Genomic DNA, 22,635 nt, shown 5'->3' with positions numbered 1-22,635 from the left:
TGTCTATTTATCCAAGCTTAAAGAATCACTTGTAAATGTCGGTTGGAAATATAAGGGGATATGGATATAAATTGAAGTATGAGGCTTGAAAAATATGAGTTTGTTTAAAATATAAGTTGAGTGAGGGGATTTAACAGAAGTATGAGGCTAGAAAATATACTTGACCAAAAAAAAAGGTTTGTTTAAAATATGGGTTGAGTTTCAATTTTAAGGCTTTAATTTAGCTTAACTTGTAATATATTTTTATTGATTATGTAATTTGTCATGAAGTTAAATATAATATATGTTGAGGAAGTAGATAATAATATATTATCAAATCAAGTCTTAGTTTCGTCGTTGGTTGGATTGGCCTATAGACTTGAAATGCCCCCCTAAACAATTTCTGTATGGTATCTGGTATTGTTATAGGATTAGACATAGTGAAATGAAGATTTTGATAAATTAAAATTAAATATTGGAGATGGAAATGCATTAAAATTTATGGATGTGAGAATGTAACATGACAATTGCAAATTCTAAGTGGGAGTAAAATGCAATTTTGACAAAAAAAAAAAGAAAATATGAGTTATGATTGATTATTTGACATGAGAATAATTTCGATTACTTATTAATGTGATGGAAAACACCTTTGGCTCAAATTAGAAACATTTGAAAGTACAAGTAAAGTGCAAATTTTCATGTAACACCCCCCCCAAAAAAACTGAAATATTATAATAGTGTTAAATTGTATATAATTGATTTATGTTAAAATGAGGGGATATATAAAGATGATGAAAGAGAAGTTTAAGAAATGCTAAAGAAAATTTTAAATTAAGAAGTATGTTGAGATAAGTTAGTCTAAAGCAAGGATTAAATCGTAAATATGTGAAACATTTATGGTCCAAGTGTAAATATTAAAAAATTAAGGGGTTAATGTGTAAAAATAAGAAATTTAAAGTACCAAGAGTGAAAATAATCCAATTTATTTTGACGTGTAAGGACCAAATTAAATAAGTAGATAAAATAAGAGGGACTCAATCACAATTTTACCAAAAGTAAGTAGTGACTCAAGGATGAAATTTTGAAGAAACATGAAGGGTAACAACACATGAAGGGTAAAGTTGTTATTTAGTAAGAAAGATAATTGTTGGGTGTAGTGATGATATGAGAGATATTTTGAATAATTTATTTAATTTAATAATATATTAATAATTAAATTAGATATTTTTTATAATACTTTAATAATAAAATGATAATATAAAAAAGTGGAGGAAGAAAGAATTTTCTTCATCCTTTCCTCTCCAACATGAGTGGCAAAATAAAGGAGGGGAAAACTTTCATTCTTTTATAATTTGGTCATTATCATGAAATCCCACTTTTTCTCCTAAATTATTTGATAGTTTTCATAGTCACCCAAAAGAAGAAGTGAAACGAAGATACTAGAGAGTATGTTCATCAATTTAGAAGCAAGAAATTGGTAAATGAAAGTGAAGAGAATTAATAGAAAAAGGAAGGATAGTGAGGAAGATGAGAAAGAAATGGAAGTGAGGAAAAATGGAAGAAACTCTTGACAAAAAAAGGTAAGTTTTCATACAATCCATACTTGTATTCGATAAATTGAATTAAATATGTTGAAAATAAAATGTATGAAATGTGTATTTTAATCTAAATTCTAGAAATAGAAAGTATGTAATGAAGCATGACATGTAGAAACTTGAAATGCTAAGCTTTCAAGTAAGAGACAATATGATGTGTGTTGTAAAAAGCATTAAGAATTAAGAAATGAGTATGTTGTATACACATAAATGAGTGATTAAATTGAATAGAAATAAAAGGTATAAGGACTATGTATGATTAAATAAAAATAATGTAAAGAACCATGGAAAAAGTAGAGAAATTTACTAAAAATAATTTTGGACAACAACAGTGACTCTAGATTGAAAAATCACCAAAAATTTTAGAAATTTATTTAGAGATTGAATTATGAAATTACAGCTTAATGAGTTTAGTTTTGCATAGAAGAAATGTTGCAGGCAATGGAATTGTAGATTGTGATATATAATAAAATTTGTGAGACAAGTTAGAATGATTTTGGGTTCTCTTGTTCTGATTTTGAAAAATCATTATAAGTTGTAAAAAAATGTTTAGGAGATTAAATTTTATGCATAAAATATTACTGAGTCTATTTTCAAGGGAAACAAACGGTAACATAATAGATTATTTGTATTGAATGATATTTAATTTTTAGTGAAGAAAGGTCAAAGCTACCTAACAGCAGAACATGGGAAGGTTTGAGGAAAAAAATTGTATCAACTGGCTTATATGGAAAATTTGGAATTTTTATAGTAAAAAGTTCATTGAGCTCAATTTTAAAAACAAGCAGATCTTAATTTCAAGTTCTATAGAAAGAGAAAAAAAAAATTTAGTGACTTCTACTTGAATGGATAGTTTTACTAAGAGTATACATGTGATTCGTGTAGTCATAATTAATTTTACATGAAAGCATGTTATACTAAAAGCTAAAGAATCTTATATATGTACAATAAGGATGTGGAATGGAGTGGAGGAGGAGGGAAAAATAGTAGAAGGGAAGAAATATTATGAAGTTGTTATAAGTGTTAGAATGACTAATATATATGAGAAGTTTAAAAGAATTGATGAGATAATAAGTGAATATTGGTCATTTGATGTGTCAATGAAATGTAGTTAATAAATTGAATATATTGATTGGATTAATTGAATTGTGAAATGTATAATCTATTTTAGCTCATAAATGGTTCTAATCTGAATTCAATTGTCGCGATAAGAGTGAAATAATCTTTAATAATAAAATAATATGATAAATTGATCTGAAATTTTTGTAGTTGCTTCGGCAATAAATGTGACGTCCCGGTACCTTGACCCGACGATCGGGTTGGGTATAGGGATGTTACATTTCCATTTTACAAATGGAAGGGTAAATGAGTTCTTTCCACCATCGAAGGATTTTTAATAAGGGTTTAATAGGATTTATGAGAATTGAGTTGATACATCTATCGGATTCGAAGGAATTGTACAAAAGGGAAAAAATGGGGGTTAAAATGGTAACTTGGCCACAAAATGATGTTTTGGTCATTTAAGAGTTTTAAAATGAAAATATCATTTTGATAATATATTTGATTTATGGAATAGGTTTGGACATTTGTTGTGATTAAATTGAAGTGATGGAATGTGAAATATATATTAGAACTTTTGACTTGGGTTTGACTTTGACTTGGATTTTTTATATTTTAAATTGCAAAAAGAAAAAAAAACCCAAACAACCCTTCTTACCCGCTGCTACCGTTCTTTGGGGGGAGGGGAAAATTTTCTCTTATTCAACTATTGATATTTTTCTTGAAATCTCACAAAAACCCAACACCCAAACCTTGACTTTTTGCTAAAATCACTTGAAAATCATCTTATAAACTCATTTCCATATTCAAATATTTCATTTTAGCCTAGAGTTTCATGGGTTCTTGAGAGAGAAAGTTGACACAAAGAGAGAGAGCTTCAATATTGTAAGAAATTGTGTTTTCCACCCCCTAGCTTGATATTTGGTATTAGTTGCTAAGAAAGCTTGGAAAATTTTATAAGCTCGTTGATACTAAAACCAAACAAGGTGGATATGACGGTGATATAGGGACGTTGATACTAAGACCAAAAAAGGTGGATATGACGGTGATATAGGGATGTTCACCTTGCTTTGGGTAAGGCGAAGAGCCGCTATGCATGATTATTGAATTATGGTGATTATAGAGTTGGATGGAGAAGAAAGAGAAGAGAATGGATAAGTTCAAGAAAGAGAGAGAGAAAGGATCCCTTTTTGGTTGGGGCTAAGGAATTATATACCCTTAGCTATGATTCTAAGGTGCCATGTGTCATCTTCCAATAAGTGAGCCCAAAGTAAGTTGGCCAAGTGGTTTGCCACCATAGGACTAAGTAGGGTGGTGATAGGATATATTGTCAATCACTTTAGATGGGATATGGTAGTTGGTGCTAGTAGTGATTAATGCATGAGACCCACATGGGTATATAGTCGATGAGTGGATGTGAGGAGTGTGTTTAAGGGGCTGCCCCTGAGGAGTTATCCGAGGAGTTTATCTTAGGAGTGGGCACTCAAAGAGTGTAACACCCTGAACCCGACCCAGACATTATGGCTGAATCCGGCGTGTCATATCGAAGTGACATCACGAAAACTTTAGTGAGTTAAGTTCTTTACTTTTACCAAATCATCGTGTCAAAACATTTTACTAGTTTAATTGCCTTTGATATGCTAAACTGTTTAAGATTTGTGGAAGTTTTTAAACCTTGAAGTTGAAACACGTGTTTTTGAAAAATAGTTATTATTTTGGAAACACGACTTCTAAAAACTAGCAGTTTTTAAGTGAATATATATAAAAGCCTAATTAAAAATTATAACCCATAAATGGCCTTATTACAAAAACATAAACCCAAAATGAAACTTTAAGTAGGAATAAAACCAAATGTAAAATAATTGCAGTCGTGTGGCCACCTCCGAGTCCCTCGTAGCACCAAACCACCTATAGCTGGGGATTACCTGCACAGTCGAAGAGAAAGAGTGAGTTTACGAAAACTCAGTGTGTAATCCCTTATCAGTTGATCAATATACAACATGCAATAACAGTCTGGGCTGAGCCCTATTCAGAAATAGTTCAGAGTGGGCCTTAGCCCAATACAGTAATAAAACAGTACAGTAATACAACCCATCCCAATCCAGCCAACGCACCACTCCGTACCACCAACACATCATGTGGGGACAAAGTTGACCCACCCAGCCAACACACCGATATCGCAGCAAAGCTACCAGTAATAATATTGCAGCACAGCTGCCAGTAACAGTAACGTAGCAAAACTGCTAGTATCAGTATATGTGGCAGCGCCATCAGTAATAGTACACTTCCTCCTTAACAGGAACTCAACCCCATGCAGTATGTCATGTCATAAATCATAGTGTATGCAGAATGTCATGCTCAGAAAGAACAGCTATATCATAACACAAATCAGTCATTTACCCTCAAGGGGTAAAATAGTCATTTTACCCTTTAGGGGTATTTTGGTCATTTTACCTAATTTGAGGGCTAGGTACTCTTATCGACATACCAGAAGGTCTATAGTCGCCTCGAGCGGCTCGTGTAACCTTAACGGTCCTAGCAGTGTAAATGGGCCCAAGGCTCATTATGCTACCCAAGTAGGTCCACATGCTCGTGTGGTCCATCAAGCCCCAAAATTACCACAGCCATGCAAAATACACAACCCAGTACAGTAATTACCATATATTGAGAAATTCATCCGTGTGGAGCCCACAAGCCTATTGGGCCCACACGGCCCATTTCGGCCTATCGTGGCCCAGAACGGCCCAAACCCATGAGAATGCTCATGGCGGCCTCTACTGTCTAACACCCACGTGTCGTGGCTTGGCTTACCTCACGAGCGATTGCACTCTCGTGTGGCCTCAAACGCTGTATTTTTAGCTTTTTGGCATTTTCCGTTTTACAGTTGAAAGGGGGTGTGATTACACACCTGATTGCGAAAACGAGTGAACTGGCCACCACGTCAAAGCTTACATTCATTCAAGATTCACCATCAATTTCCCAATCGTTAGAGTTCTTAATACTAAAACCCAAATCGTCACTTACTACTCACCTTGAACGAACAAAAAGAAACTTCTTGCCTTTAGATCCCTGATTAGGAATCGATCCCACGTCCTAACCTATTATCTGTTTTAGCAACGAAACTTATTAAACAGGATTAGTTACCCAAAGGAGAAGATAAACGATAAGACCTAAGACCCCCAACAAGTAACAGAACAGATTAAACTTAGTTGGTCAATCGCTTACCAAAACTTAATGCCCACACTTAGAGGAAGAGTATTCGGCTTACCCCCACCAAAACTGAATGTGCCCGGTCACAGGAGCAAACAAGAACACTAGCACCTTCCAAAAAACGGTAGTGTAATGAGATATTAGATATAAGTGCAACAGAAGGAAGAAAAGGTAAAGAAAGAGGATCATTGTAGTAATGAAAACAACAAGAGAAACTCATGAACCCTTACCGTTTTGTCAAGAAGAATGCCCAAACACTGAAGAATCAAAACAAAGGGATGAGGGTAAGTGGTAAATGTTCAGTTCTTAGCACAACAACAAGGAACGATTGAAAACAACTGACGATATGGAGATGAGGAGGGAAGAAGTGTACAGCTTAAGGTTAAGGGAAGTAGAAGAAAAGAAAAGAAAATACCAAATGGTCACCTCAGTTTTAACCAAAAACACCAAAAGCACACAAGAAGTTGGCTAACACTTTTTGACCAAGAAGGAACCTAAAGCAACACAAAAAGCGGTGAAAACAGATAGAAAAGAATAAAAAAACAAAACCTGAAAACTCCCAAAATGCTCTCAATTGTTGAAATGAAACACACCCCTCCCAAAGCCGAAATCATGAGTTTCTCTAAGCAAATTTGGCACAATCCCACACACCCTCAAATTTCCCTTTTTCCTCCTAAAATCTCTCCATAATCCTCTCATTGATTTTCTCCCCAATCCTCTCCTTGATTTCCTCCATATAACACTCCCTAACCAAGTCAAACTCCACTCAACAGAGTCTCAAACAACATCTGCTTTTTACACGGCAAAAGTAGCAAAATAAGTACTCTACTATATTGCCATGACTTGAACCTCAGACCTCCAGCAATTACCACACGCCACTTACCACAGGGCCACAAGCTCATTTGTGTCACATTTCAACTACAATTATTTATAAGGTCTACATGCTAATGTCCAGATTCATTCAAAAGGAAAACCAAAAATTTTGCTAAAGCCAAGACTTGAACCCAGGCTTCTCTAATACTCCCAAACACACCTAAAACACTTCTAGCCATTAAAGCAACCATGCAACTTGTGGCATAACATGCATAATTACCAGATTTACATTTTTGGAGTGTTACAACTCTACCCTTTAAAACAAAGTTCGGCCTTAAAATTTACTTGATCAAAATAGGTGAGGGTACTGTTGTCGTATTGCCTCCTCAGGTTCCAACGTGGCCTCTTCTGAGCTATGATTACGCCATAGGAATTTAACCAATGGAACAAACTTCCTCATCAGTACCTTAACGTCACGATCCAGTAACTGCACTGGTTCCTCTTCAAAGGTCAGATCAGGCCTATCCTCGATCTCCTCAACTGGCACTATTGCGTGGGATCAGAGTGGTAATGCCTCAGCATGGAGGCGTGGAATACATCATGGATTTGGTCCAACTCTGGAGGCAACTCAAGTTGGTATGCAATCGGTCCCACATGCTTCAGTATGCGGTAAGGCACGATAAACCTAGGGCTCAACTTGCCTGTCCGCCTAAATCTCAGTATCTTCTTCAATGAGGAGACCTTGAGAAACATAAAGTCTCTAATAGAATATTCAATCTCTCGTTGTTTAAGATCTGCATAAGACTTTTGCCTATCAAATGCTTATTTCAACCGGTCTTGAATTAGTTTTACCTTATCCTCGGTATCAAATACTAACTCTAGCCCCAAAACTCGCCGCTCGCCCAACTCAGTCCAACACGTAGGAGTACGACACCTACGACCATATAGTGCCTCGTACGGTGCCATCTGAATGCTGGATTGGTAGCTATTGTTATATGCAAACTCTACTAACGGCAAGTAGTCTTCCCAACTGCCTCGAAAATCAATCATACAGCTTCTTAGCATGTCCTCCAGTATCTGAATCACCCTCTTTGACTGACCGTCTATCTGAGGATGGAACACAGTACTGAAGTCCAACCTTGTACCAGTGCCTCGTGTAACTTTTTCCAAAATTGAGATGTGAAACGAGGATCTCGATCAGATATTATGGAAACTGTTGCCCCATGCAGCCTCACAATTTCAACCACATACAACTTAGCCAGTTTTTGCAACGAGTAATTAGTATGGACTGGTATGAAATGGACAGTCTTGGTCAACCAATCTACTATAACCCATACCGAATCTTTCTTAGTAGGCATTAGAGGCAGTCCACTAAAAAAGTCTATAGTTACCCTTTCCCATTTCTAGGGAGGAATCTTAGCTGGCTGTGATAACCCAAAAGGCAGCTAATGCTTAGCTTTTACTTGCTGGCATGTCAGACCTTACTTACTAAATTCGTAACCTCGTACTTAAGGCCTGGCCACCAATATAGTTCAAAGGGTCTCGGTACATCTTGTTTCTACCAGGATGCATAGCATAAGGACTACTATACGCTTCTTGTACTATAGACTGCCTCAAATCAGAATCCTTCGGAACACAAACTCTCCCACGGAAACACAATCCCCCTTCACTATTTAGCCCAAAATTAGAAGTTTCTCCATTCTCAATCTGCTGTAAATGTGGAACCATTGACTCATCCAACAACTATTTACCCTTAATCAGTTCAGTCCATGTCGGCCTAACTTGAAGCTCAGCCAACAAGCCACCATCATCAATCAAACTTAGGTGTGCAAACATCGCCCTTAGATCAGACATAGCCCTACGGCTTAGTGCCTCAACTACCATATTCGCCTTACAAGGATGGTATTCAATTAAGTAATCATAATCCTTAAGCTGCTCGATCCATCTTTGCTGCCTAAGATTTAACTCCTTCTGAGTAAGGAGGTACTTGAGGTTCTTGTGATCCGTCTAAATAATACACTTCTCACTTTATAAATAATACCTCCAGATTTTTAAAGCAAAAACCACCGTGGCTAACTCCAAGTCATGCGTAGGGTAATTCGCCTCATGGGTTTTAAGTTGACGAGATGTGTAAGCAACCACCATACCCTCTTGCATCAACACACAGCCCAAACCAACGTGTGATGCATCGCTAAAAATAGTGAATTCCTTCCTAGATTCTAGCTGTATCAAAACAGGGGCCTCAGTCAGAACCTTCTTCAGTTTTTCGAAACTTTCTTGCTACCTATTCGTCCAATCAAATGGTACTCCTTTACGTAGTAACTTAGTCAGAGGTGCAGCAATCAGTGAAAACCCCTCCACGAAACGTCTGTAATATTTAGTCAGACCTAGGAAACTTCGAATATTAGATGCAGTCTTAGGTGGTTTCTGATCCAGAATAGTTTTGATTTTTCGAGGATCAACCCTAACCCCCTCGGCAGATACCACGTGACCCAAAAATGTCACCTCGCGCAACCGAAACTCACATTTGTTGAACTTAGCGTATAACTGCTTCTCCCTTAAAATCTGTAGAACAACACGGAGATGCGCATCATGTTCTTCTTCAGTTCTTGAATACACTAGGATATCATCTATAAATACTATCACAAACAAATCCAGATAGGGCTGGAACACTCGGTTCATCAGATCCATAAAGGCAGCTGGTGCATTCGTCAGTCCAAACAGCATCAATACGAACTCATAATGATTGTAACGAGTCCTAAATGCTGTCTTTGTACACATCAGTCTCTTTAACTCTCAGCTGATGATACCCAAAACGAAGATCTATTTTGGAAAAAACTGAAGCTCCATGCAGCTGATCAAATAAATCATCTATCCTCGGTAAAGGGTATTTATTCTTGATAGTCAGTTTGTCCAAATGTCGATAGTCGATGCACATATGCATAGACCCATCCTTCTTCTTCACTAACAACATTGGTGCTCCCCATGGAGACACACTGCGTCGAATGAACCCTCGGTCCAGCAGTTCTTGAATTTAAGCTTTTAACTCCACCAGCTCCTTCGGTGCCATCCTATAAGGGGCGATGGACACTGGAGTTGTTCCCGGTAAAAGCTTAATACCAAACTCGACCTCACGGCTCAGAGGCAACCTAGTGAGTTTATCAGGAAATACATTAGGAAAATCCTAAACAGTTCTAATACCTTCAACTGAAGAACCCTTAGAATCAAATACACTGATGTAGGCCAAAAATGCCTTAGAACACTTACAGACAAATTTCTCAGCCCTTAGTGCAGAGATTACATTTGATAGATAATCCCTTCACTCCCCAATCACAACCACCTCCTCATCCTCAGTAGTCTTCAACACCATACACTTAGCAGCACAATCCAAACTTGCACGGTATTTAACCAGACAATCCATCCCCAAGATAAGGTCGAATTCACCAAATGGTAGCTCTATCAAATCCGCTGGAAAGATTACTCCTTGAACCTCTAAGGGCACATTCCTGAACAACTTATCTACCTTTACTACCTGTCCTAGTGGACTTAACACAGTCATCTCACTGATAGTACTCCCACACAAGATACTTAAGGCTCCAGACATAGTGTATGCAATGTATGAGTGCGTAGACCCAATATCGATCAAAGCAGTGTAAGGTACATTATGGATTAAGAACGTACTGGTTATAACATCTGGGGTGTCTCCATTCTCTCGGCAACGTGAAGTGTATACCAGAGCTGGCTGCCTCGCCTCAGTACTACCAGCACCTCTGCCTGGTGCTCCACGACCCCGCCCTATACCATTTCCACCTCTGACCTGACCACGGCCTCTCAGTGGCTGCTGAACACCTCTCGCTGGCTGTACATAACCCTGTCCTATAGCTTGCATCTGAACAGGTTTTTGAGGATAATTCTTGACTTGATGCTCCACCAACCCACATCTAAAACACGCCCCAATCTTCTTCCAGCACTCACCCAGGTGATGTCTCCCACAATCTGCAAAAGGCTACAATCTCGCAATAGGAACCTCAACTCGAACTGGCCCATCAAACTTGGCCTTCTTTTTAAACCCACCAAACGAACTTGAGAACCTTGAATTCCTTCTATATCTGCCCCTATCTTTTTCTCAATTCTCGCGCTCAGAGCGCTTCACATCTTCAGTGATCTTTGCCTTTTCTACGATAGCAGCAAAACCTCACTCCCTCTGCGAAGCTATCAGGACTCATAACTCATCTTGAAGACTATCCTCGAAATACGTACGGCGCTCATATTCAGTCGCCACTATCCCATTGGCATAATGGCTAAGTCGTAAGAACTTTGCCTTATATTCTGCCACAGATTTATTCCCCTGGGTCAAGCTCAAAAATTTCCTTCTTCGGGCATCCACATAACTTGCGCCCACATATTTCCCTTGGAAATCTGCCTTAAAGAAATCCCATGTTGACCGGTTAGGCTGAGTACTCTCTCTCACGGTAAGCCACCGTTGATAGGCCTCGTCTCATAGTAAAGAGACTGTACCTTTTAATTTTTGCTTTGAAGTGCAGTAGAGATTGTCCATTATTCTCTCCGTAGCTTCCAACCAGTATTCAGCCACATTAGGGGCTACTCCAAAAATACCCCTAAAAATTTTTCTCCATTTGACCAGAGTCATTTTGAAATTGACCCACGGCCCATAGCACCCACATTGGTTCCAGCAACTCTTCAAAATTCAGAGTATAGCCCGGGATAGTGCATTATCCTCAGCTACTCGATCGTATGATCCCATCTCAGTTACCAGTGAAGCTGGTGCCCCCTAGCCTCAACGTTAGGCATGTGGCCCGATGCTAAAGACCCAGCCCTAGCACTTCCACGGCCTCTATCGCGGCCTCTTGTACCTATTCCACGAGTACCTCTTGTGCTCATATCGATTCACGTATTATCTGATTTAGAAGTTTATGTATCAGTTAGTAATTCCAATAATTATTAACAGATGTCTTATGAAAAATAGTAATCAGAGTTGGTTTTCGCAGATCGAGGTCTCACTATAGTTTCCTACAGATTCAGTTTACTCCAACTAGAGTATCACAGTACAGTCTCATGTCTAAAGTAATCTCAGTATTGAATTTCGGTCTGATCAATCATCAGTTATCGAGAAACTTACGGATTTGGCGTTGGAGACTCAGTGTGCCACTCACCTACGAATCCTCCATAATATTTCAAGAACTGTTTTCTAAAAATTTCAAACATTTTCAAAATTGATTCCACAGCTGAGTTTTACAACCTGGCTCTGATACCATTAAATGTAACATCCCGAACCCGGCCCAAACGTCATGGCCGAATTCGACGTGTCACATCGAAGTGACATTATGAAAACTTTAGTGAGTTAAGTTCTTTGCTTTTACCAAATCATCGTGTCAAAACGTTTTACTAGTTTAATTACCTTTGATATGCTAAACTGTTTAAGATTTGCGGAAGCTTTTAAACCTTGAAGTTGAAACACGTGTTTTTGAAAAACAATTATTATTTTGGAAACACGACTTCTCATTGCTAGCAGTTTTTAAGTGAATATATATATAAAAGCCCAATTAAAAATTATAACCCATAAATGGACTTATTACAAAAACATAAACCAAAAAAGAAACTTTAAGTAGGAATGAAACCAAATGTAAAATAATTGCAGTCGTGTGGCCACCTTCGAGTCCCTCGTAGCACCAAACCGCCTATAGCGGGGATTACCTGCACAGTCAATCAATATATAGCATGCAGTAATAGTCTCGGCCTGAGCCCTATTCAGAAATAGTTCAGAATAGGCCTTAGCCCAATGCAGTAAAAAAATAGTATAGTAATGCAACCCATCCCAAATCCAGCTAACACACCACTCCATACCACCAACACACAATGTGGGGAAAAAGTCGAACCACCAAGCCAACACACCAATATCCTAGCAAAGTTACCAGTAATAATATCACAGCAGAGCTGCCAGTAACAGTAACGTAGCAAAGCTGCCAGTAACAGTAACGTAGCAAAACTGCCAGTATCAGTATATGTGGCAGAGCCACTAGTAATAGTACACTTCCTCCTTAACAGAAACTCAACCCCATGCAGTATGTGATGTCATAAATCATATGTGTATGCAGAAGGTCATGCTCGGAAAGAACAGTCATATCATAACACAAATTAGTCATTTACCCTCGATGGGTAAAATAGTCATTTTACCCTTTAGGGGTATTTTGGTCATTTTACCTACTTTAGGGGCTAGGTACTCTTATCGACCCACCAGAAGGTCTACAGTCCCCTCGAGCGACTCGTGTAACCCTAACAATCCTAGAAGTGTAAATGGGCCCAAGGCCCATTATGCGGCCCAAGTAGGCCTATACGCCCGTGTGGCCCATCAAGCCCAGAAATTACCATGGCCATGCGAACTACATAGTCCAGTCCAGTAATTATGATATATTGAGAAATTCATTCGTGTGGAGCCCACAAGCCCATTGGGCCTACACGACCCATTTCAACCCATCGTGGCCCAGAATGGCCCAAACCTATGAGAATGCTGATGGCGGCCTCTACCGTCTAACACCCACGTGTTGTGGCTCGGCTTACCTCATGAGTGATTGCACGCTCGTGTGGCCTCAAATGTTGTATTTTTGGCTTTTTGACATTTTCTGTTTTACAGTTGAAAGGGGGTGTGATTACACACCTGATTGCAAAAACGAGTGAACTGCCCACACATCAAAGCCTACATTCATTCAAGATTCACCGTCAGTTTCCCAATCGTTAGAGTTCTTTATACTAAAACCCAAATCATCACTCACTACTCACCTAAAACCCAAATCGTCGCTCACTACTCACCTTGAACGAACGAAAAGAAACTTTTTGCCTCACGTCCTTACTGATTATCTTGTTTAGTAATGAAACTTATTAAATAGGATTTGTTACCCAAAGGAAAAGATAAACAATAAGACTTAAGACCCCCAACAAGTAACAGAACATATTGAACTTAGTTGGTCAATCGCTTACCAAAACTTAATGCCCACACTTAGAGGAAGAGTATTCGGCTTACCCCCACTAAAGCCAAACATGCCCAGTCACAGGAGCAAACAGGAACACTAGCACCTTCCAAAAAAAGGTAGTGTAATGAGATATTAGATATAAGCGCAAGATAAGAAAGAGAAGGTAAAGAAAGAGGATCATTGTAGTAATGAAAACAACAAGAGAAACTCATGAACCCTTACCGCTTTGTCATGAAGAATGCCCAAACACTGAAGAATCGAAACAAAGGGATGAGGGTAAATGGTAAATGCTCGTTTCTTAGCACAACTACAAGGAACGGTTGAAGACAATCGATGATATGGAGATGAAGAGGGAAGAAGTGTACAGCTAAGGTTCAGAGAAGTAGAAGAAAGGAAAAGAAAATACAAAATGGTTACCTCAATTTTAACAAAAAACGCCAAAAGCACACAAGAAGTCAGTTAACACTTTTTGACCAAGAAAGGACCCAAAGCAGCACAAAAAGCAGCGAAAATAGACAGAAAAGGAGAGCAACACAAAACCCAAAAAACTCCCAAAATGCTCTCAATTGCTGAAATGAAACATACACCTCCCAAAGCTGAAATCATGAGTTTTCCTCAGCAAATTCGGCACAAACCCACACACCCTCAAACTCTTCTTTTTCCTCCTAAAATCTCTCCATAATCCTCTCATTGATTTTCTCCCCAATCTTCTCCTTGATTTCCTCTACATAACACTCCCTGACTAAGACAAACTCCACTCAACAGAGTCTCAAACAACATCTGCTTCTTACACGGCAAGAGTAGCAAAATAAATACTCAACTACTTTGCCATGACTTGAACCTCAGACCTCCAGCAACTACCACATGCCACTTACCACAGGGCCACAAGCTCATTTGTGTCACATTTCAACTATAATTATTTATAAGGTCTACATGCTAATGTCCAGATTCATTCAAAGGAAAAACAAAAAAATTTGCTAAAGCCAAGACTTGAACCCCTTCTAGCCATTAAAGCAACCATGCAACTTGTGTCATAACATGTGTAATTACCAGATTTACATTTTTGGGGCGTTACGAAAAGTGTGCCTAAAGGGTGTAGGTATTGTTGGATCTATTGCCCTAAGTGTAGTATTTACGTCTAAGTACACTTGTAAATTTTCTGAACGTATTGATTAATAAAATTATTCATGAATTAAATTATTATACTTTGTATAATTATCCTCACATGGTTTTTGCACGCAAAGTAAAATAGAAGCAAATATTGGTCATTGGTTGTCTAAATGTTTAACAATACTTAGCGATATTGTGTGGTCGGATTGTAGTACGAAAAGAAAACTTGTATTAGTAGATGAAATTAAACATTTCCTTAATCTAATTGAAAATAAGCAAATCAATTGAAAGACTAATATGTCGTCTTTCAAGTCCAATTAGGGAGATTCCTTGTCTTAGGCATCGGAGCGGATGACTCCTAGAAGATAGAGACATAGATGTGACTGAATGGACTTATGTTACATGACCCAAGCATAATAGGTCCTTAATTCGTTTATGGATTTATTCACTTGTGACGTTCATAGTGTGGCATACCTAAATCCTAAGTGGATGGCGGACTATGTATGCGTGACTCGTACACTTTGATATAAGTAAAAGCCTGAGTTTAAATAGATAAAGAATCAAAAGCTAGTGCGTTGGGTGTACAAATTTTGTAGTGTGTAGTGTCATTCACAATAGTGGGATTCATAGCCCAAAACATAGGTAAATGATATCCTCTCATTGATATTACATGGTTGATGAAAAGTAAATGTGGCCATGGGTCGTCCGTCTTTGTGATGGATGACTTGATCACTAATTGATAGTGATTGACTTTTTATGAAGGAAGATGTAATGATTACCATGAAAAATAGGATCACATTGATAGAACGAATATTATCCCAATTAGATCAAGGATATCTTATGAGGGTAACACACTAATGACAAAGTCATTGGACGAGCACTAAGTAATTGCTTCCGTAATGGTATGACATTAGGGAGAGCTCAATCACGATACTATGGTATAATGACATCGTGACTAAATGAGTTTAAAATTAAAAGTAAACCAAACTAGAACTTAATTATAGATCATTTGAGCCTTAACTATATATGTCAATCGATCCCTCCATTAGCTCATTGAAACCATAAATGAATTGCGTGTTTGAATAGAAATGAACAAAATTAATAGAAAAAGAGAAATGAGAAACATTCAGGAATGATAATGGCTTTCTCTGAAATGGAGAAATGAAATTATTTGGAAATGAAAGTAGGTTTCCAAAAATGGAAATGGAAATTTGTAATCCTATATAGCATTACTTAAAAAATGATGGAATAATGAGCTTATGTTTTAATTTTTGGATTGTTTTGTAGTTCAAAAATGAAAATAAATCATTCGGTCATAGTGAACATGTTGAGTTGTGACATATTGAACAAATTTTCTCGAAATTTTACCAGGGGTAAAATCGTCAAAATTTTATTGGCGTGTAAAATTGTCAAAATTTCATTGGGATAAAATTAGGGTAAGAAAATTATTTAATATGTTTATATTAAAGTTTATTTTGAAAAATAGAAAAATTGAATCAGGTTGGATCATATTACATAGTACTGGGTCAAAAAGGCCCTAAAAGTACTCATAATTAGACCCAATGTGAGAGATGGCCAAAACCCCTCATATAACATGAAGGGGATGACAAACCTAGTATAAATACAATTATTAGTCATTCACCCCTCTCCTACTCTAAGTAGAATGTTATTTTTCTATTTAAAATAAACCTCTACAACTCTACAAGGGTTCTACCTTCTCTTTCTATAAATAGATTACATTGGTGGAGCTATTAACACAACTTTTGAGAGATTGTTATTCTACTGAAAAATAGAAATAATTTATTCACAACTTATAAATATATTTTTCCGAATAATAATTTTATCGATTTCTATTAAAGAAGAGAGAATTTTCGTTTTCACCCCAAAAGGAAAACTTTTTCTAATTTTGTGTTTTGATTCAATTCGTTCGAGCCCATACTCGAAGCAGTTCATGGTATGAGAATAACAAAGAATATCATTTGGTTGAAAGATAGAAAACATCAAGGATCCGCTTATCCAAAAACACATGTACATATTCGGTTAAAGTTTATTGTTATAAATACCAGAAATCTGGTCAATTTTTAAAATTTTAATTTTTCGTCGTGAAAGAAAATTATTTTCAAATCGAATTTTTTTCAACAATTGGTATCAGAGCCAGGTTGTGCTATGTTTATGGTGTAAACTTAGATTGAATCTTTCTCTTCATCTTATTTGATTAATATTTGATAAGTCGTGACATTCTTATAATTATTTGCATGTTTAGGGGAATGTATGTGAATGAATGCAATATTATATATTTGTTATATAATAGATATTTTTAACAAGGTTATAATTCTTAGGAAATAGACCACAAATTATCATCTCCATATAGGATTATATTTTTTTTCTAGAATTCTTATGAGTCGGAAACATACATAGGATATAAATGTAATTTTGCCAAAAAAGAGTCAATAATGAGGAGAAGATGGAGCAATGACAGTTGAAGACACAAGGAATGCCTTGTGATGAAAAACTAATATAATTTTTTTCATTTATTTTCTAGAAATAGAATCATAGAAACCTTGGCTGACAATTTTATTTTATTACTCATCTCTTTATATATCTTTTTAATAATTATTTATGATATAATTATGATATATATGTATGAGATGATCCACAGTTGATCTATGAAAGATAAGAAGTGTGGTAATGAGAAAATACATGTGTTGTATTGTTCCATTCACTTCTTTAGGTTATTTGATTATTATGAGAAATGTGGTAATGATAAAGTGCATGTTTAGGATTGGATTTGGCAAGGAAACATTTGGTCTTTAAGTAGTCAAATATGACTCATCTCCCTTTCTTGGGAACCTACCTATTGCACGATTCACATTCACTTCTTTGGTTTTCCCTTAAAAAAATTATAAAGAATAAAAAATGTCTGATCGACTCTCATGAATAATTGAATTGAATATTATAAAATTGTTATAGCATGTCATGCATAAATGAGATAAGCATGCCATATAGTTTAGGAAATAATGCCACATGTATTTGCCATGCATATATTGATCATACATGATTGAAATCGAAAATCAAAACCTTGCATATTTTTAAAATATTAAGTGGGAGAAAGTCCCTAAATAAGACCTACGACCTCTATCAATGGTCTCTTGTGATGGCATGAAATGGACCTACCCCAAGGTAGACGTTGTCATTGTAACACCCCTAACCTGAATTCGTCGCTGGAATAGGGTTACAGTGTGACAGCCCAAAATTGACCCTAGTCGGGAAGTGGTTTCGGGACCACAAAACCGAGTCATAAAAATAATTGATTTCCATATTCGATGCTTATTATGTGTGTACATGAGTATGTGGAAGTTTCATTCTCCAATTTTGCCAATTGCATGAGAAATTATTAAATAGGAATTGATATGAGACATGGTGAAAATATGATAGGCTTATTTAAAATGGTCTATTAATGCATGTTGTGAAAATGATGGGTTTGCATGTCAAATTACCCAAAATTTGAGCTAGTGGTTGGCCATGCTATGGGTGGAAACATGTTGGGAACATGTTGGCCTAGTGAGGTATGTAGGAAAAATAAAATAAGGGGCATGGGCATAAAATAATGAAAAGGAGTATGATGAATACAAAAAAAAATGTGTGTAGTTGTTCCCCCCCATTGCCGTGAGCTAAAGAAAAGAAAGGAGAAAATTTTTGTTCATCCTTTCTCATCTTCATTTAGCCGAAACTAGAAAGAAAAAAACAAAGAAAAAAAAATGCTCATCCTTTGGTTCATCTTTGGCCAAAAATTTTAAGGAGGAAGGAAGAAGAAAGGTTGACGAGGTTCGGCCATGCATGTAGCTAGGCTAAGGTATGTTTGATGATGTTCCATGAGATGCATGCATGTTTTAGTTGTTAGCTTGAGTTCTACCTAGCCCATGGTCTAAATCTTGCTATGTGATGGAAATGACACTCGGCCATGGATGCATCATTCTTGGTTGATGTTTGATGTTGTGGTGATGAGGCATGAGGATGAGTTAAGATTCGGCCTAGGTGGAGTTTGTGTTAATGCCATTGCATGCTAAATATGAAGCTTGTTAATGATGCATGTGATGGTGGCTTGATGATTCTTGAACCTCCTTTTTAGCATTTTTGAGTGAGCACATATGTGCATTGGTTGCTAAATGGAGAAGAATCGGCTAGCAAGTTGTGTGCTAAGGCCGAATATAACTTTTGCATGTTAATGAGCAATGCATGTGTTAAATTGATGGAAAGGGAGAGGATGCTTTACTAGTGTGTATATGTGTGTATTAACCAAGTTTTGAACTTGAAACAAAAGGGTGTTTAGTCAATACAAGTGACCATACTTGTAGAATGTATTAAGTGTTGAAATCGGCCCCAAAATAGACATGCATATTCGGCCAAGGGGGAAAAATTAGCTAAAATGTTGAGTTTGATTCATGATTCCGTACATATGTGACTTTAATGTCTAATGTATAAATATGGGCTAAGTGCCTTGTGTTCCTCTTTTCGATGCTCAAATGATTAAATCAATTTATTTGTTTAATTAAGCTCAAGAGCAAAGGGGAACTAAATCCGATAAAGGGAAGGAAAAAGTGGTCGAATAGCTATCGGAATCGTTCGACAACACCCGAGGTAAGTTCTTGAGTAAAAGAGCTTAAATTATGATGTGATTAGATCATGTTTTAAGCAAATTAAAATCATGCTCTTTGTGTGGCTATTGAGCCGAATTTGCAAGAATGATAAATGTCTTGTGTTTGAGTTTTGCTAACGAAAATGAAATACGAATGGGCCATGATTTATTGTTAAATGTGCATGGTTATTTGAATGATGTCCGGGCTAAGTCCCGAAGGCTTGTGCTAAGTGACAATATCCGGACTAAGATCCGAAGGCATTTGTGCGAGATACTAATTCCGGGCTAAGCCCGAAGGCATTTGTGCAAGATACTAATTCCGGGCTAAGCCCGAAGGCATTTTTGCGAGATACTAATTCCGGGCTAAGCCCGAAGGCATTTGTGCGAGTTACTAAATCCGGGTTAAGTCCCGAAGGCATTTGTGCGAATTACTATAACCGGGCTATGTCCCGAAGGCATTTGAACGAGGAGCTATATCCGGTTAAATTCCGAAGGTACGTGATTTGGGAATGAATGAACTTGCTGTAAAATTCCAGTTAATACTCTCGAAACATCCCAACATTGAGGTATGTTTCGTATGTGCTTGAATTTAGTTGAGCCCTTACAAATAAGTATTCGCTCAGTTGATAAACGAGCTACCAGCCTTTGGCTGAGTTGATCTTTTGTGTATGTACATAAGGGTTGATAATGTGAAGCAAGTACGATATCGTAAATTTGTGCATATGAAATTATCCGTTTAGCTATATGAATGCTATACTTTTGTTGTGCTGGAATTCCTTGCTCAAAACTTACTAAGCATAAATTGCTTACTCCGTTTCATTGCTCCTCTATTTTATAGATTTGGTTCTCCAGCTATCGGACTCGGGATCTTGAGGTCAAAGTCGCCCACACTATCAAAGCCCCCTTTTGGTACAATTTTGGTTGAACTTCGAAATGGCATGTATAGGACTACCCGTTTGTTGTGGGTCGTGGACCCTTTGGACTTGTATAAATTTTGTATAGCCATGCGAAAATGGCTTATATGTGTTTGAGTATATTGTTATAATCATTTGGTGTGGATATGCTTGACAAGGATTGGCCATGGGGATGGTTAATCACTTTCATAAATTGTGCTATTTATGGAAAAAGGGCTAGTTGAATCATGGAAACCATGAAATAGGTAAAGTCTACCTTAAAGGCAGATGCTGACAGCAGCAGTGATGTAGATTTGGAAAATCACTAAAAATAGTAGGAAGAAAATTAAATAGTGAATAAATTATGTAAACAAACCTTGATGAATCTACTTTCATAGGAAAGTAACGAAACAATCATACGGATAGTATGTTAAGAGATATTCAGGTTCTCGTGAGACAGGGCCAGAACAGTTTCTGGATTTCCTGTTCCGACTTTGGAAATTCATTAAAAATTAACCAGAGATAATTAGGAGTCATACCATATATGGATAGATTTCTCTCTGAGTCTAGTTTCTATAGAAACAAACGGCATCAGTATTGGAGCCCTGTACAAGGAGATATCCAAGTCGTAATGCGTAAAGGTCAGGGTAGTCGATTCCTGTAACATGGGAGACTTTGACTAATAAACTGTACTAATTGGCCCTACCAAAAATTCTAGAAAAAAATATGTAGATGGGAATATGAGTATAGTTTAAGGGAAAAATCACGAAACTAATTTTCGAGTTGTGAAACTCAAGATATGATTTTTAAAGCGACTAGTACGCAGATTGGCAGTGTCTGAGAAATATTTTTATAAGGGGTTTAAAGTCTGTAACACCTCGTGTTCGACTCCGGTGTCGGTCTCGGGTTCGGGGTGTTACATTTGATTGGTATCAGAGCTACGGTTTAGTCGATTCTAGGACTACCGTAATGCGTTGGGTCTAGCTATACATGCCATTTTATGTGATTACTTGATAGTGTGGTGATTTCTGACAATTGTAAATGTGTTTATTTATAGTAATGGATCCCGATCCCGACCGAGAGGTAGCTGATGATCTTGAGAGTGTAGCGCCTGCTCCCGCGCAAGGGACAGCGCCGGCGGACTCTCAACCTAATGCTAGTAACCTGAATGATGAAGCTAGACAAGCTTTCTATAGCGTGATGAATGATTGGTTCAACCAATACATTCGAACTAATACGGCTGTCCCACAACCTCCATTCCCAACTAATACCACCCCCGCACCTACAATACCTCTGGTAACTGACCAAATAAGGTCAAATAAGCCCCCAGTTGACAGAATCCGAAAACATGGGGCTACTAAATTTAAGGCTACGGATAGCGACGATGCCGAGCAAGCTGAATTTTGGTTGGACAACACTATCCGGGTACTCGATGAGCTATCTTGTACACCCGATGAATGCCTAAAGTGTACTATCTCCTTGCTACGCGATTCTGCCTACTATTGGTGGAGTACTCTGACTTCTGTTGTGCCCCGAGAGCAAGTAACTTGGGAGTTTTTCCAAACTGAGTTTCGGAAAAAGTATATCAGTCAGAGATTTGTTGATCAAAAACGGAAGGAATTTCTTGAGCTTAAGCAAGGTTCCATGTCAGTTACTGATTACGAGCGAAAATTTGTTAGACTTAGTAGATACGCTCGGGAATGTGTTTCGTCCGAGGCTATCATGTGTAAACGCTTCGAGGATGGGCTGAATGAAGATACAAAAATGTTCGTTGGCGTTCTTGAAATACGAGAGTTCGTAGTACTGGCCGAGCGAGCTTGTAAAGCCGAAGAGCTTAGAAAAGAAAAACAAAAAGTTGATGTGGGAACTGGAGAGTTTCGTAAAAGATCTTCGGGAAAGTCTCTTCAACAGGCATCGAAGAAATTTCGAGATAATGCGGGCCAGTTTAGAGGCACTTCGGGCCTTTTTAGACGAGATCGTGATCGACCCCCTGTGGGTACACGAGGCACTTCGGTCGCCAGTGTTGGGGATGAACGTCGAGACAGAACGAAATGTCGATATTGCGGTAAATGGCATTCGAGGAGTTGTAGATTCCCTGACCGCTCCTGTTACAAGTGCGGATCAGTTGACCACTTCATTAAAGATTGCCCGAGGTTGTCTGAACAGAATGTAAATCAGAGTGGGAAACCGGGTGCTACCACTGCTCGAGGTAGACCATCTGAAAATACGGGCAATGCTGGTGGTGGTCAGAGAGGATCTAGAGATGCTACGACCAGATCCGAGGCTCGTGTGCCTGCTAGAGCTTATGCTATACGTGCCCGCGAGGATGCTTCTTCGCCTGATGTTATTAC

At 37.7% G+C, this 22,635-nt stretch overlaps 1 protein-coding gene across 1 annotated transcript; it reads right to left on the bottom strand.

Moving 5' to 3' along the window:
- Positions 1-9,975: 9,975 nt before the first annotated feature.
- LOC107956243 (uncharacterized) lies at positions 9,976-10,703 on the bottom strand. The gene is made up of 3 exons (XM_016891963.1): positions 10,632-10,703; positions 10,474-10,545; positions 9,976-10,398 (listed from the first exon to the last, which is right to left on the bottom strand). Exons 1-3 carry the CDS (start codon positions 10,701-10,703, stop codon positions 9,976-9,978), a joined length of 567 nt encoding a protein of 188 aa, XP_016747452.1.
- Positions 10,704-22,635: the final 11,932 nt, after the last annotated feature.

The sequence above is a fragment of the Gossypium hirsutum genome, chromosome A11 (assembly GCF_007990345.1).
Source record: "Gossypium hirsutum isolate 1008001.06 chromosome A11, Gossypium_hirsutum_v2.1, whole genome shotgun sequence".
NCBI lineage: Eukaryota > Viridiplantae > Streptophyta > Magnoliopsida > Malvales > Malvaceae > Gossypium > Gossypium hirsutum.
Note: the sequence above shows the minus strand (reverse complement) of the source record. Positions and strands in the feature narration are given on the sequence as shown.